Consider the following 13,569-nt stretch of genomic DNA (forward strand, 5'->3'; position numbering starts at 1 on the left):
TGAGCAGCTCAGCTGCCCTTGCCACTGGGCCTGTGCGGCAAGCGGAGCCACCCTTTTGCTGGACTAAGGCTGGTTCGCACCTTGCGGAGGGCGTCTGATTCCAGCGAGGAGGTGGGCGGGGACCCATCCTTTAGGATTGGTCTAGTCTCTGCGCGGTGACTTCCGGGGGCAGGGAGGCTCCCAGGGGGCGCGGATTTCTCCTGGCAGTGTCCGCATTACCTCTCCTTTGCAACGGAGCGGCGGGAGCACCCTACTGCCAACTGCCTGGAAAGTGCAGAAAAGAGCGCTGGCTCTGTTGGCGACTTGGAACCCTGGCAACAGCTGGAAGTGGAATCGGTTGGGAATCCTGGGGAGCCCTCTCCAGGAACCGCGAGGAGTCCTGTGCGCACACAGCCCAGCCCCTGGTGAGCTTGGCTAGAGAGCGGCTCAGAGCAACAGGTGTGGCGGGAAGCCACCCCCGGAGCGAGGGAATCGGTCGCAGGGATCCGGAGCAGGTAAAGCGCAGAGAGGGCTCTCTCCACCTCCTAGGCTGCACCGCGGGTCCTCCCTCCCCTGCCCAGAGTCCGCGCAGCGGGCTGAGGCGGCCGGGGAGGGCTCCCCTGAGCTCTCGGGACCGCCGCCTTTGCCCGGGAAGGTCCAGCCCTCAGACAGACCCTCCCAAAGGCAGCGCTGCTAGGCACAGCCGCCCAGGCGCGTGGCCGCCAGGGTTGCTCAGGCTCGGAAACTGGCACTCTGAGCTCCGGGCTGGGTCCCAGGAGGGACCCCCCCGCCTTGGCACCTCTGTCCCTGGCAGGCAGCCTTCACCAGCGCGCAGGGGCGTCCCCGCAGGTCATGGAGTTGGTGGCCGGGAACCTCAGCGAGGGGAACGCGAGCGACCCCCAGCCCCCCGCCCCGGACCCGCCGCCGCTCTTTGGCGTGGGCGTGGAGAACTTCATCACGCTGGTGGTGTTCGGCCTGATCTTCACGCTGGGCGTGCTGGGCAACAGCCTGGTGATCACAGTGATGGCGCGCAGCAAGCCGGGCAAGCCGCGCAGCACCACCAACCTGTTCATTCTCAACCTGAGCATCGCCGACCTGGCCTACCTGCTCTTCTGCATCCCCTTCCAGGCCACGGTGTACGTGCTGCCCACCTGGGTGCTGGGTGCCTTCATCTGCAAGTTCACCCACTACTTCTTCACTGTCTCCATGCTGGTCAGCATCTTCACTCTGGTGGCCATGTCGGTGGACCGGTACGTGGCCATTGTGCACTCGAGGCGCTCCTCCTCCCTGCGGGTGTCCCGCAACGCGCTGCTGGGCATGGGCTGCATCTGGGCGCTGTCCATTGCCATGGCCTCCCCGGTGGCCTACCACCAGCGCCTCTTCCACCGGGAGTCTGGCAACGGCAACCTGACCTTCTGCTGGGATCAGTGGCCTGACCAGCGCCACAAGAAGGCCTACGTGGTGTGCACCTTCGTCTTTGGGTACCTGCTGCCCCTGCTGCTCATCTGCTTCTGCTATGCCAAGGTGGGTATGGGGGGGGGGGTTGGGGGTAGGGGGTGGCGTAGCTAGCTGCAGGGCCTGGGGTGTGAGGGCCCTGGGGCTTCTCTGCGTGTCCCCATGCCCCTTTCCAAGCCCCACAGTGGCCCCCACCGGTTTGCCCTGGTCCATGCCGCCACCACAGGTTTGCCAGTTTGATGCTGTGGAGAACGTTACCAGGAGTTTGGGAGATGCTGGGAAAGTTTGCACCTCACTTCCCAGAGTCCCACTTACCCTCAGGTGGCAGCCTCCTGCAACCCCAGGTTGTCCTGGCAGCAGACAGGCAGGCTCAGGCTCAGCCTCTAGGTACAGGGAAACCTGCTCAGTTTTAGCATCTCAAACCTGGACAGCCTGCCTGAGACTGCAGGCACCCAGAGCACTCGACACCCTGAGCCTGTGGGCCTTTTGCCAGGGCGGCGGGGCCCCTTGTCCCCTGCCCAGCACTCAGTTGGGACATGAGGAGGTGACTCCCATGAGGGAGGCTGGGCGGGAGCTGGCTCTGTAAAGCCATTGCCCTGGGGACAGAATTTCACATTTTATTTCACACAGAAGTTCAGCCGTGTACACCCAGTGGGAAAGCAGTATTTTTTCACAGAGTCCTGACTGAGTCTCCAGAGAACTTGGGATGGATGGGTCTTGGTCCTTTTAGGGAGGTTGTGTAAAGAAGGTAAGCGACTCAGGTGGCAGGTCCTACTGACTCCCTCCCTGGGGAGAGCACACCTGGTCCAGCTCCCCTGACCTGCTCATGCGCACTGACATTGTTCTTACTCTTCCTTCAGCTAGCCCCACAGCGCTCAGCAGACTCACCTTCTCTTGCATTAATAACACGTGGGTTTTGAAGATTTCATACAGATCAAAAGTCTTAAACATTTCACACAACTTGTTTATGTTTGACTAAAAAAGAGCATATGCCTAATACCATGTGATTTCTGTCTGAGAGGTAAAATCCAATGTCCCCAGCATGCAGTCTGGGAGTTACCATCACCATCAGAGAAACATCCTTGGACCCCAATTCTGAAATTCCACCACGTTATCTCCATCTCTTTGTGTGTCTCATTCTATTTCTGATATGGCTCTGACTGTAGGGCCATGAATAACCAGATGAGGTACAACAAGGCGATTATAGACAAGGATGACGTTTTATTCAGTTTAGAAAGTATTATTCCCAGCAGTAATATTTAATAGAAGCCACTTGGATTTTGTTACCCTCCCCCCATATCATCCATGCAGAGTTATGTCTGTTCTGAATGGTGATAGTGTTGGGTATTATTTGAAAAAATGGCCTGCATGAAAGGAATAGGGAATTTAGAAAAGAACTCTACTTAGCTCTTTGGTAAATGGTTGGCTTACTCACAGGCTTCTGCTAATAGAGAGCAGAGCTCTCTCTGCACAGCACAGCACAGCAGCCTGATATGTGCCCTGGATCATTTAACCCCCAGGCTGGAGCTCTGGTCCCTGTTTTATTGATAAGGGAAAGGGGTTTTGGAGGAATGAATCAACTGGCTCAGATCAGGAAGCTGGCAAATGGTTCAGGAAGGATTTCAATGCAGGGATTCCCTGTCCTCTGACGGAGGGGACAGTTGGTGAAGACCTTGGAGACATGATGCTTGGGACAAGAGGGATTGTTCACATATGTACCTCTTAATTTAAAATTACATAGATTAGAACTGAAGCATAATCTCTTCATTTCCCAGAAGTTTTAGGTCTTCTTAATGGAAATGACCAAGGTAAACTTCTAGAAATAAATTAGGCTACATGTCTTTCATAGAGCAAAGTTTGAAAATGATTTAAAAAACAAAAACAAATGATCATAGGGATTTTTTAGAATATGGAAATAGTTTGCTTTTAAGCATAAGTCCAAATTATCTTTTGAATTCACTGTAATTAAGCAAATTCACTTCATGGCTTGAACAGATGGAGATAATATGTAATGTTAAGTTGCTTTTCTTTAGTTCAACCATCAAGTGTAAACTCTTCAGTTAAGGATTTTGCTACCTGAATGTTAAGTTCAGACATCCATTACTTGTGACATGCTCACCCCGCCAAGTGTCTCCACACCCCCAGATAAATCTGATGCCCATGATGAGCTGGCTCGGATTTGAGTATATGCTTCCTACAGATACTTCCTACACATACTTCTCAGTGCATAGAACAGTGCAGGGATGCCACCATGACATCATCATTACTCCTAAAGAAAGCTCTTAGCAACCCATCATGATACCTTCATTCTTTCTCTTTTTATGACAAACCTTCACTGGGATGCATCAGAATGCATGAATATGTGCACATAGCATAGACCACTAAAGCAAAGCAGAGCTAGGAACAGTACAGTTGGGTTTTTTGTCCATGAACTACTCAACAACACTCCTTAGGAGTTACTGAGATGTCACCCCACAGTTTGTTGAATAGACCCCCGAACAGCATTAGGAAGCAGATAACATTTGACATTTCTGTTTTGACTTCCTCTCCAGGTATCCCCCTCTGATTTTGTTTTGCTGCCTCTTCTTTGTTCTCTCTTTTTATCCCTTGTCCTCAGTGACCAGTGTCTCCTGCTGGGGAGGCTGCTACCAAGGAACCTCTCCAGGCCAGTCCTCTCCAGGCAGCATCCTGCTTCCGGCTCTTACCTCCCCCCTTGAAAGACTTTCTTATTTGCTTCTGCAAAAGCTCCTTCCATCCAATTTTTGGTACCATGATTTCCACTGGCAGAATAGTAACCTAACCCAGTGGTCGGCAAACTGCGGCTCGCGAGCCACATGCGGCTCTTTGGCCCCTTGAGTGTGGCTCTTCCACAAAATACCACGTGCGGGTGCGCACATACAGTGTGACTGAAACTTCGTGGCCCATGCGCTGAAGTAGGTTTTCGGCTCTCAAAAGAAATTTCAATCGTTGTACTGTTGATATTTGGCTCTGTTGACTAATGAGTTTGCCGACCACTGACCTAACCCATTGCAACGTAGTGAGGGTGATCCCAATGCTACTGTAGCAGGTGAAAGTCTTGTCTTATAGATGATGCTAAACCACTGTAGGAAATGAGAAGTGCTTTAGCAGAGCTGGGGATCTGGTGCCAGAAATTCACACCCCCGTGACAACTTAACCAGTGCAGAGCCCCAAGTAAATCCTGTGGTTTTCTATTAGGTATGACTGATCACCTAGAAGTCTGCATCCAGTGCATGGGGTGGGCTTTGGCAAGAAGTCCAATTTGATTAAATTATTTCCATGCTGTAGTGCCAGAGGGAAACGGGGATGCGGCTGGAATGTGTTCGAGTTCTTGGAGAGACTCACTCAGCAACTGATGGACAGTCTAAAGCCCTTAGTCAACCAGAGGCCTGTTTTCCTTAGATTTCCACTCAGATGGGATATGAAAGTAGTTCCCACATCTGTCTGGTATGGGCCTGCTAGAAACTCCTGTACTCTGTAAGGCAAATGCTCCACATTGTTTCTCCTGTCTGTCACACTGGCAAGAGAAGACAAAGATAGTTTCTCTGATGAAGGAAACCAATGTCTCCCAAGGAGACTTCTGACAGGGCATTGATTGTCAGACCTTGCCGATAGTGTATGGATCGTGAATGAGGCTGGATTCTCCAAGTGTAGGTTGTTTCACAGCTCACCACAGTGATTATGGTTTGAATAAAGAATGAAAGGAGGCCTGATGGGTGGAAATTTGCTTTAAGGATACTTGTAGTGAAGACAGGTGGCAAAGAGAAAAGAGCTACAGACCTCTAGATTTTGTGCGTATCTGGGATTAAACATCATGTCCAACGTGTACTGGGACCTGAGTATGGTGAGGACGGAGAACCTTGGGGGAAATCCAGGTTGAAGATGGACCAACAAGGTTGGGTCGTGGTGTGGCTCTTTTTGGACAAAACTCTAGAGCGACTTGCACAGGAACGCTCTGGATCAGGTGCTCTGACCACGGTCTGCACCTGGATATGGGTGCAGTAGGCAATTCACAATCATCATTATGTTATCACCTTATGTGCATTTCAATTTGAATGATTTTGTAAATAGTGGTGTTACTCTTTCAGAATTCCAAGAATTGCCAGTGCAAAGAGACAGTGAATTATGAGACATGAGGCAAACTGATTTCATTAGTGTGTGTTTTTCAGGTCCTTAATCATTTGCATAAAAACTTGAAGAACATGTCGAAGAAGTCAGAGGCATCGAAGAAAAAGGTAATATTTGCAAATCTATATTATTTATGTCGCTGTTTACAGCTTAGTTTTTATTCTTTTAAAAAAATATTGTTTAAATATATTTTTATTGATTTTAGAAAGGAAGGGAGAGGGAGTGAGAGATAGAAACATCTATGATGAAAGAGAATCATTGATCGACTGCCTCCTGCACACTCCCTACTGGGGATCGAGCCCGCAACCCTGGCATGTGCCCTTGACCTGAATCAAACCCAGGACCCTTCGGTCCAGGGGCTGACACTCTATCTACTGAGCCACACCAGCTAGGGCTGTTTTTATCCTTCATTATCCTCATATCCATTCAATGCCTGTGAAACTTCGGTTCCTAAGGACAGGTGTTGGAAGGGAAGCTCTTACTGTTAGGTGTAGAGTGGAGACACAAGGTCAGCTCTGGACGGCCATGCAGGTAACCATTTTGCTGCATTAAAATGTAGATGGAGGTTTGGGGGTCTGAACCTCCGTAGGAGCTGTGTTCTAGCTTGATTGGGATTGAGTGTAGTAGAATTACCACATCCAAAATTTGCATGATCTATAGTTATTTTATTGTGTATTTCCCATCTCTAGTGTGACCCCAGAAGGCCCTGGCTTGCCTGTCTTTGGAGGGAAGGAATCTGTCCCTTAAGCCCATGAGCAGATGCACTGTTGTTCTCTGTCCCTCCTAGACCTATGCTGATGTTGGCCCTGGGAGGAGACTTACAACTGGGAGGAGGCCCTGAGGGGGATTCTACCCATTTAAAAATTTTAAAAAAATTGATTTCAGAGAGGAACGGAAGAGGAGAGAGATAGAAATATCAATGATGAGAGAGAAAAATCATTGATGGCTGCCTCCTGCACGCCCCCTACAGAGGATCAAGCCCACAACCCGGGCATGTGCCCTTGACCAGGAATCGAACCGTGACCTCTTGGTTCATAGGTCATAGCTCAACCACTGAGCCACCTCGGCCAAGGCCCCATTTTTAATTGACTTTCTTATCAGGTGAATCCTGTCTAACCTGAGTAATGTTAACCCGTCTAACATCCTGCTATTTTTGACATTTTACATTTTGAGGAAAAAGCTATTTTACAAACCAGGGTTAATTTAACTCTTACTCAGTTAACATCTGTATAATGTCTAATTTTAGAAAATAGAATGAGATTATTAGAGAGTATGATTAGGGGAGAGGAGATTATAAACAGACATTGCTACCCCTAAATATTAGACATAGCATCTTAAAATATGTTGTTTTTCCTTCTAAATATTTATTGTGATGAATGACACGTAATTTGCAGAAATTACATTTTAATCATATTTATTTTTTTAAAATCCGACCTAAGTAAAGCACAGCTCTTCTGGACTTTGCTTGTTGATAAGCGATGATGTAGGAAACATACATCTGTTCCCAAAGGTGATGGATAGAAATGCTAGACAATTGGTTAAAAAGCCACAATCCAGCTTGCATTTGAAATACAACCAGATAATTTTTAGGAGAAGCAACTGACAGTGAAAGGCACAGCGTGGACGGCAGGCCTGTCTTAGTGCCCCTTCCAGTGTCTGTCCTTGTGTCCGGGCAGCAATCAGTCACACAGGCTTGTTCCAGCATGTGGACCCGTCTGCACAGCAGCTTAAAAGTGTGGGGTGGGGTGGAGTGAGTGTTTCCTGCCTGTGTTCAGTGAGGCCTTGTTATGCTGGAGATATCCCAGTTTTTAATCTATCTCTTAGTTTCCCCTCTGAGCCACACTCCTCATCTCCAAGAAAAGGATGCATTAAAAACAATTAAGGATCGTTATACTTGCCCTTGGATGGTTACTTGCAGAGCTCCTGCCCTGCACAGGACCAAGTGGCCACGGGCTCCGACCCTGAAGAGGGACAGGAATGAGCCTTGTCCACCTGAGAGCCCTGGGAGGGGGATGCTGGCTGAACTTCCAGGAGGTGATGCTGCTCATCCATGATACAGATTGTCATTGATGCACGAGATTTTGTATTCGGCAACAGGAATGAAATCAAGCATTTCTTTAAGGTTAGCTGGATCTCATCGGCATGCAATGGTGATTTTAGTTCCTGTATTTGAAAAGTGTTGGAGAAAAACTGTGAAAGTCCCAGAGAAGAACACAGTGGTTTAAAAGAATGAGAACAGGTTTAAAATAATGAGAACAGGTCTTATAAAAAATGAGAAGAAAAACTTCTGTTTTATTTTACAATCAAAAGGTCTAAAGATTAGTAACTAGTTTAATAGTTACTTCATTCAATTTGTGTGTGTGTGTATAATGTGCACGTGTATATGTGTGTGTAATATGTGTGTGTGTGTATGTAATTCTTATATTAGGAGAGGGTTTCAGTATTTGGAGGAGGGAGACAGAGTTTCTCTTCCATTCTCACAGCCTCTGAACCTTAATAGCCTCTGAACAGATGTCAGAAGATCTCTTTTGATATATTTAATTGCCTCCTTGTTTGCATAGAACAAATAAAGCATGGTACGTGCGTATGTGTGTACGAGTCTAAGAAAGAAAGAGCAGAGAGGTGCAGGGGAGGGTAAGAAGAGGGTGGAGACAGGAGAGAGAAGAGGGAGGTCTTGGGTAGACAGCCAGGCTCTATGGGAAGTTCCTGAAGGCAGGGAACAGAAGGGCTCCCTGCCCCCAGGTCTCCGCACAGTGCCTGCTGGATGATGGCTCCATGGAGCTCGGATGGTGACAGCTCACTCACTTCAGCTTCACTTGTTCCCAGTTCCTGCTCTCTGTGGCTAAGTCCAGCTCCCTATCTCTGAGCTGTATGCATCCACACAGGGATCCCCAAACAGCTGTCCTCCATGTTTGGGGAGAAATACAGAAGGAGGATGTAATTTTCACTGCAGGAATAATAGCAATGACAGCATAGAGCCCTGCGATGGAGCCAGCACTGTGCTCAAGCACAGCTAGACATAGGGGAATGCTTTCTGCCACAGGCTGGTCAATTACTAAGGTGAGCTCTGGAATAGCCTTTGCAAGCCATCAGAATGGGACAGATGTCATATGGGTTGGTCACGGCCTGGAGGAACCTGGAACAGGGGTCCTCTCGATACCATGTCAGCCACTGGGTTCTTTCACCAACGCTTCCCCCTCTGGCTGGAAGTATTCAGCGAGCTCTTTGACCGTCATTTATACAATCACAGCATGTTTTTCATCATTCTCATCTTTTAGCTACTTTTTTTCTGCCCAGCCTAGTTCCATTAGACATATTTTGAGCAAAATTCTTTGAAGAAAAAAAACAGATGTCTACGATGACTTGAAAAAGAGCAGGTCCCAGGAAGATGAGCGATGAATGTTTTTCAGATACTTTCAGTCTAAGGAGCAAAAAGAAACCAGGCTAATAAGGACCCACCCCCAGGGGGAGGAGTCAGTGTATAGGCTCAGGATATGCCTGCAGATGGTGGCCCTGGGCATGGATTCCACACTCTGCGTGGATTGCTGAGCACAGTGGTACATACACCAGGCTCGACTCCGTCTCTCATTCAGACCAAAGCTGTAGGAAATGAAGAAAAGCCCTGTAAGAAATTTTAAGAAATCATCCTCATTATCCATAGAAGGGCATTCTTTCCCAACAGCCTGACATTTCAAAGGGAAAGAGAAGAAGCAGCTTTTCCAAGTCTTTCTGGGGAGAATACGGTGTGTGTGTGTGTGTGTGTGTGTGTGTGTGTGTGTGTGTAGAATCAGGGGTGGTGAACATTGACGAAACAACTTCACCTTTAATTGGAAGTGGGCAAGACAATTTGCTTTTGTTGTGGTCTTTATCAGTGGTTCTTCAAACACCTGAGATGTTTAGAAACTTCCTGAGCCGTGGGGCTGAGGCCCAGATGTCTGAGGTCTGTAGGAGCCATGCCCTGGCAGGGATGAGCGTGTCCATCTTTCTCAGCCCCAGCTTGGCGGTTGGTACGGCATTGTTCTGACCTGATCGTTAACATCCAGCCAGCATGGGAAACAGTAGTGAGTGAAGGATGTTGTTCTGCCCACATGTGGGGGCTTTTTCCCTATACTCATATTCCCCCCATCCCCTCCCAGCTTCTCAGCCCCTTGGGCTTGGAGGGCTAGGACCCTTTGTGCAAGGGAGACAGGAGACAACCATGTGCTGTGTCCAACGGCCCACAAAGTGCTGTGTCCAAGGGTGCACATGGATGCATTTGCTGGAGTTAACATCGCTGGGCTGACCTGGAGTCGGGGAACATAGAGAAGCCCTGTGGATGCTTAGTGGGGAGCATTCTAGTTAACTCTTTTGGGAACATCCTTAGATAAATGACACAGTCTATGAAAGTGCCCACTAAGTGTTCTTTCCCGATATTATATTGCAAATTGTAACCCAGTCTCATTTGAAGGCTACAGGTCCATCTCATGGTTCTGAACAGACCAGGGATTATGAATAATAAAAATGTAAATTTTGAATCACCCGAATGCACAGTGAGAGGCCCTGCATTTCCCTGTGGGTCCTCCAACCCTAGTTGCTAATCCACGAGCTGCTGGCTCTCCTTCTGCCCTAAGCTTGGTACTTGGCAGACACTCCCTAACAGAAGCCAGAGACAATATCCAGAGGGCATCTGTTTTGTGAAGTAGAGATGCTCTTGTTGTCTTAGGAAGAAGGTGATGTTTTCCATTTGCAGGTGGAAGGACCTCTAGGTGGTTTTGGCTCAGTGATCTGGGAACCAGTGTCTTCTGCACTGAGGGAGAAATGGATGGAGAGCAGATGGTCCCCTAATGCACCTGCCGATCACTTGTTTGCTTTGTGCCTCCTGCAGTAACATCTAATCCTGCCACCTGTGAAAACCTGTGGTCAGGTGATTCTGAGGCACAGATGAGAAAGTCCAAGCCCAGGGGGTTTATGGCATGTTTCAGGTCCCACAGCCAGGTTATGCCTGATCAGTCATGGCTTCTGCACAATCCATGGTCCTTTGATAGTGAGCTTAACTCTTGTCTCCTGCCCTCTGACCCCTGTACTTGTCCTGGCTTTGACCTGAACTCTGATGGTCGCCTCTAACCACCTCTGCCCCAGTCTGCTTACAAAGTCGGTGTCTTCCTCGCTGCATTCTGGGTGTTGTTTCCTAGAATAGTGAGATTCTAACTCATGACAAGTAATAGAAAAGTCATTTTGTCATGTGGGAATGTCCCCACAGTGCAGAGATGTGAGGTCCCCCTTTCCTACATGGAAGAATTTGTGGTGTAACCGTGATTTCTTGGTCATGAAATCACTTACTTGGGTCTTATTCTTCCTCCCGTGTAGGGCTATTAGACAAATAAAGCTCCATATGTTGTTCTCACCTTCTTCCTTCTCTCTGTTTGGTTTCCTCTCCACTTTCTTTCCCACATTCATCAGTTTTTGTCAGGATCATTCCTATATAGGAGGGGAGGTGGACTGGTAGCCGGCAGGTAAATCTCCCACCCGCTCTCGTGTCCTCACTGGGAGATGGAAAGGTGTCCCCTATGCCTTCCTGGTCTGAGATGTGTGGGGGAGGCCAGTGGCCCAATGTTCCTAGTCCCCCCCAAACTGAAGCACGCTCTTCAACTATTTCAACCTGGACTAAACCTGAGAAAAAAGAGAGGCCACTTTCAGACAAGGGGCTGAAAGTATGCACCTCTCATGTCCTTAGTCTTTCTCCCCACGAGGAGGAGACTCCCTGGTGATGAGAACGGGGGATGTCCCGGGATGGTCAGTGAGGGGACCGATGGCTGCTGTCTCCTGCGAGTGTTTTTATTGCCCACATCACCACCAACAGGCAGGCGGGTGGGAGGCGGTTGATGGTGACTAGGAGTTCTGAGCAGTTCCTGCCTGTGTCCCAGCCATTCAGGGCATGGCTTTGGGGTCACTGGGACCTGGCTTCTAGCTCTCACCTTGCGTGCAGCCGTAGGACACCAGGCACTTGTCTTCACCATCCTGAGTCTCAGTTCTTTCACTGACAGCTGGTGATCACTGTGGGGTCTGCTCCCTGGGGGAGCAGGGGGCAGATGGGGAGTGACCTCAGCGGGCCACACAGTCCTCAGTGCCGTCCTCGCGGCCCTGTTTCTGCTGTCACCGTTAGACAGCTAGGCCCTGCTGCTTCCTCAGCTTCACTCAGTGGAGGAGGCCACCCTTGAAGGAAGGAACCAGCTGACTGCTTTGCATTTTATAGTTTAAAAAATATCAGTGGATCACCGTGTCTGACTGAATCCTAGAGATGGAGTGTCAGCTTATCAGAGCAGCTCCGTAGTTGTTGCCTTTCAACGTGTACTTGACCCCAGCCCGTAGGTTTGCAGCCCAGGAGGAGGTGATGTGAGTGTCTCCAAATGCAGTGTGCAGAGAGAGGGAGGCAGGAGGGGACAGAGGGCAGGCAGGGAGGCTCGGCCCTGCTGAGGTCCTTATGGGGAGGACCGCCCATTCCTGCTCTGTAGACACCCCTCACTCACACACAGGGACCCTGCCTCTGGGTGTTGCTGGGTTAGGAGCACGGGAAGGGTTACAGTGCCAGCAAGTGGGCTCATTGGTCTGCAGGCTGAAACCCGCACGGTCTCTGGGATGTACTCGTATCCTTAACTTGCCAAAGTTTGAGGAGGAGAACTAAACATCTGCATCTCTGTGGAGGCCACTGCTCAGGGCAGGCTCCATGTGCTGCTGAAGGTTTTGAAGGGACCGTGTTGAATCTCTAGACCTATCTATTCCTATGACCTAAGCACCGGTCTCATCCTTCACACGCACTTCACACACACGGCTAAGTTATTTCTGCGCCAGGTCATGCCAGGTCCTGGAGAAGTTTGAACAAAACCAGTCTGTGACCTGAAGGTCAATGCTGAGCCCAGATTTAGTATCTGTTGGATCCCATGGGAAGAGTCATGAAATGATCTTAGGACGTGTTTGCAATGCTGGGTTCTTTCCTGTCAGGACTGATGTGCCTTCCTCCCCTCCTTCCCGCACCCCCTTCCCCGCCCCCAGACGGCACAGACGGTCCTGGTTGTGGTCGTGGTCTTCGGGATCTCCTGGCTGCCGCATCATGTCATCCACCTGTGGGTCGAGTTTGGGGTCTTCCCGCTGACGCCCGCCTCCTTCCTCTTCCGCATCGCAGCGCACTGCCTGGCCTACAGCAACTCTTCCGTGAACCCCATCATCTACGCCTTCCTCTCCGAGAACTTCAGGAAGGCCTACAAGCAGGTGTTCAAGTGCCATGTGTGTGGCAAGTCCTCCCTCAGCGACACCAAAGAAAACAGAAGTCGATTGGACACCCCGCCATCCACCAACTGCACGCACGTGTGAAGAAAGGTGCGTGTGGGCCTCGCGTGGTGTTTTCCCCACGTGGACCAGGCATGTAAAAACACAAGGGGATGGGGGCGGGGGCGGGTGGAGGTTTAGGAAGGCTGTACCTGTTACCTTAACAACAATTCATATTGTTTTGGTTAAATTCTACTTGTGCTTAAAAAGTACTTTGATTCATTTAGGAAATCCCTAGGTCTAGAGGAAATTACTTCCAAATTTTATTTTATTTTAAAATTCTATTTCTAAAAAGGAAAAGAAAATGCTGCCTTGTTTCGTACCTCTTAAGAAATGAAAGTTTAATAGAATTCCATAAATATGTTCAATTCTTTATAGAATAAGGAATAAACCTTTACGTATGGTCAGGAATATTTATGATCTATATTTTGAAGTAGCATTATTTAGGAAAAAAATTTATGCTTTAGTTCTTCAGTTTTAAGAAAAGGGGTAACATTATAAGTTATGATCATGGACAAGAAAAATGTTCACTGACGTTATTTTTGTGGCCATTTGCATAGAGGGGTTCAGACTTTGTCCAGTGCATTTGCACAGGTCACCTTTGCTGCGGGCTGTGAGCGGCGCACAGAACTCAGTGTGCTGCCTCCAGCTGTGACCACAAGGTCCTTTGAGTTGGTCTCAGGAGCT

At 49.0% G+C, this 13,569-nt stretch overlaps 1 protein-coding gene across 1 annotated transcript; it reads left to right on the forward strand.

The window, feature by feature from the left end:
* The first annotated feature begins 831 nt into the window (after window positions 1-831).
* Window positions 832-12,927, forward strand: GALR1 (galanin receptor 1). Its single transcript, XM_054724425.1, has 3 exons — window positions 832-1,503; window positions 5,622-5,687; window positions 12,610-12,927. Exons 1-3 carry the CDS (start codon window positions 832-834, stop codon window positions 12,925-12,927), a joined length of 1,056 nt encoding a protein of 351 aa, XP_054580400.1.
* Window positions 12,928-13,569: the final 642 nt, after the last annotated feature.

The sequence above is a fragment of the Eptesicus fuscus genome, chromosome 12, assembly GCF_027574615.1.
Source record: "Eptesicus fuscus isolate TK198812 chromosome 12, DD_ASM_mEF_20220401, whole genome shotgun sequence".
NCBI lineage: Eukaryota > Metazoa > Chordata > Mammalia > Chiroptera > Vespertilionidae > Eptesicus > Eptesicus fuscus.

Excerpts from the sequence above, each read along its gene's own strand:
- GALR1 (XM_054724425.1), top strand. The coding sequence starts at position 832 with ATGGAGTTGGTGGCCGGGAACCTCAGCGAGGGGAACGCGAGCGACCCC. Across the intron at positions 1,504-5,621 it reads TCTGCTTCTGCTATGCCAAG|GTCCTTAATCATTTGCATAA; the intron begins GTGGGTATGGGG and ends TGTGTTTTTCAG. Across the intron at positions 5,688-12,609 it reads CAGAGGCATCGAAGAAAAAG|ACGGCACAGACGGTCCTGGT; the intron begins GTAATATTTGCA and ends CCCCGCCCCCAG.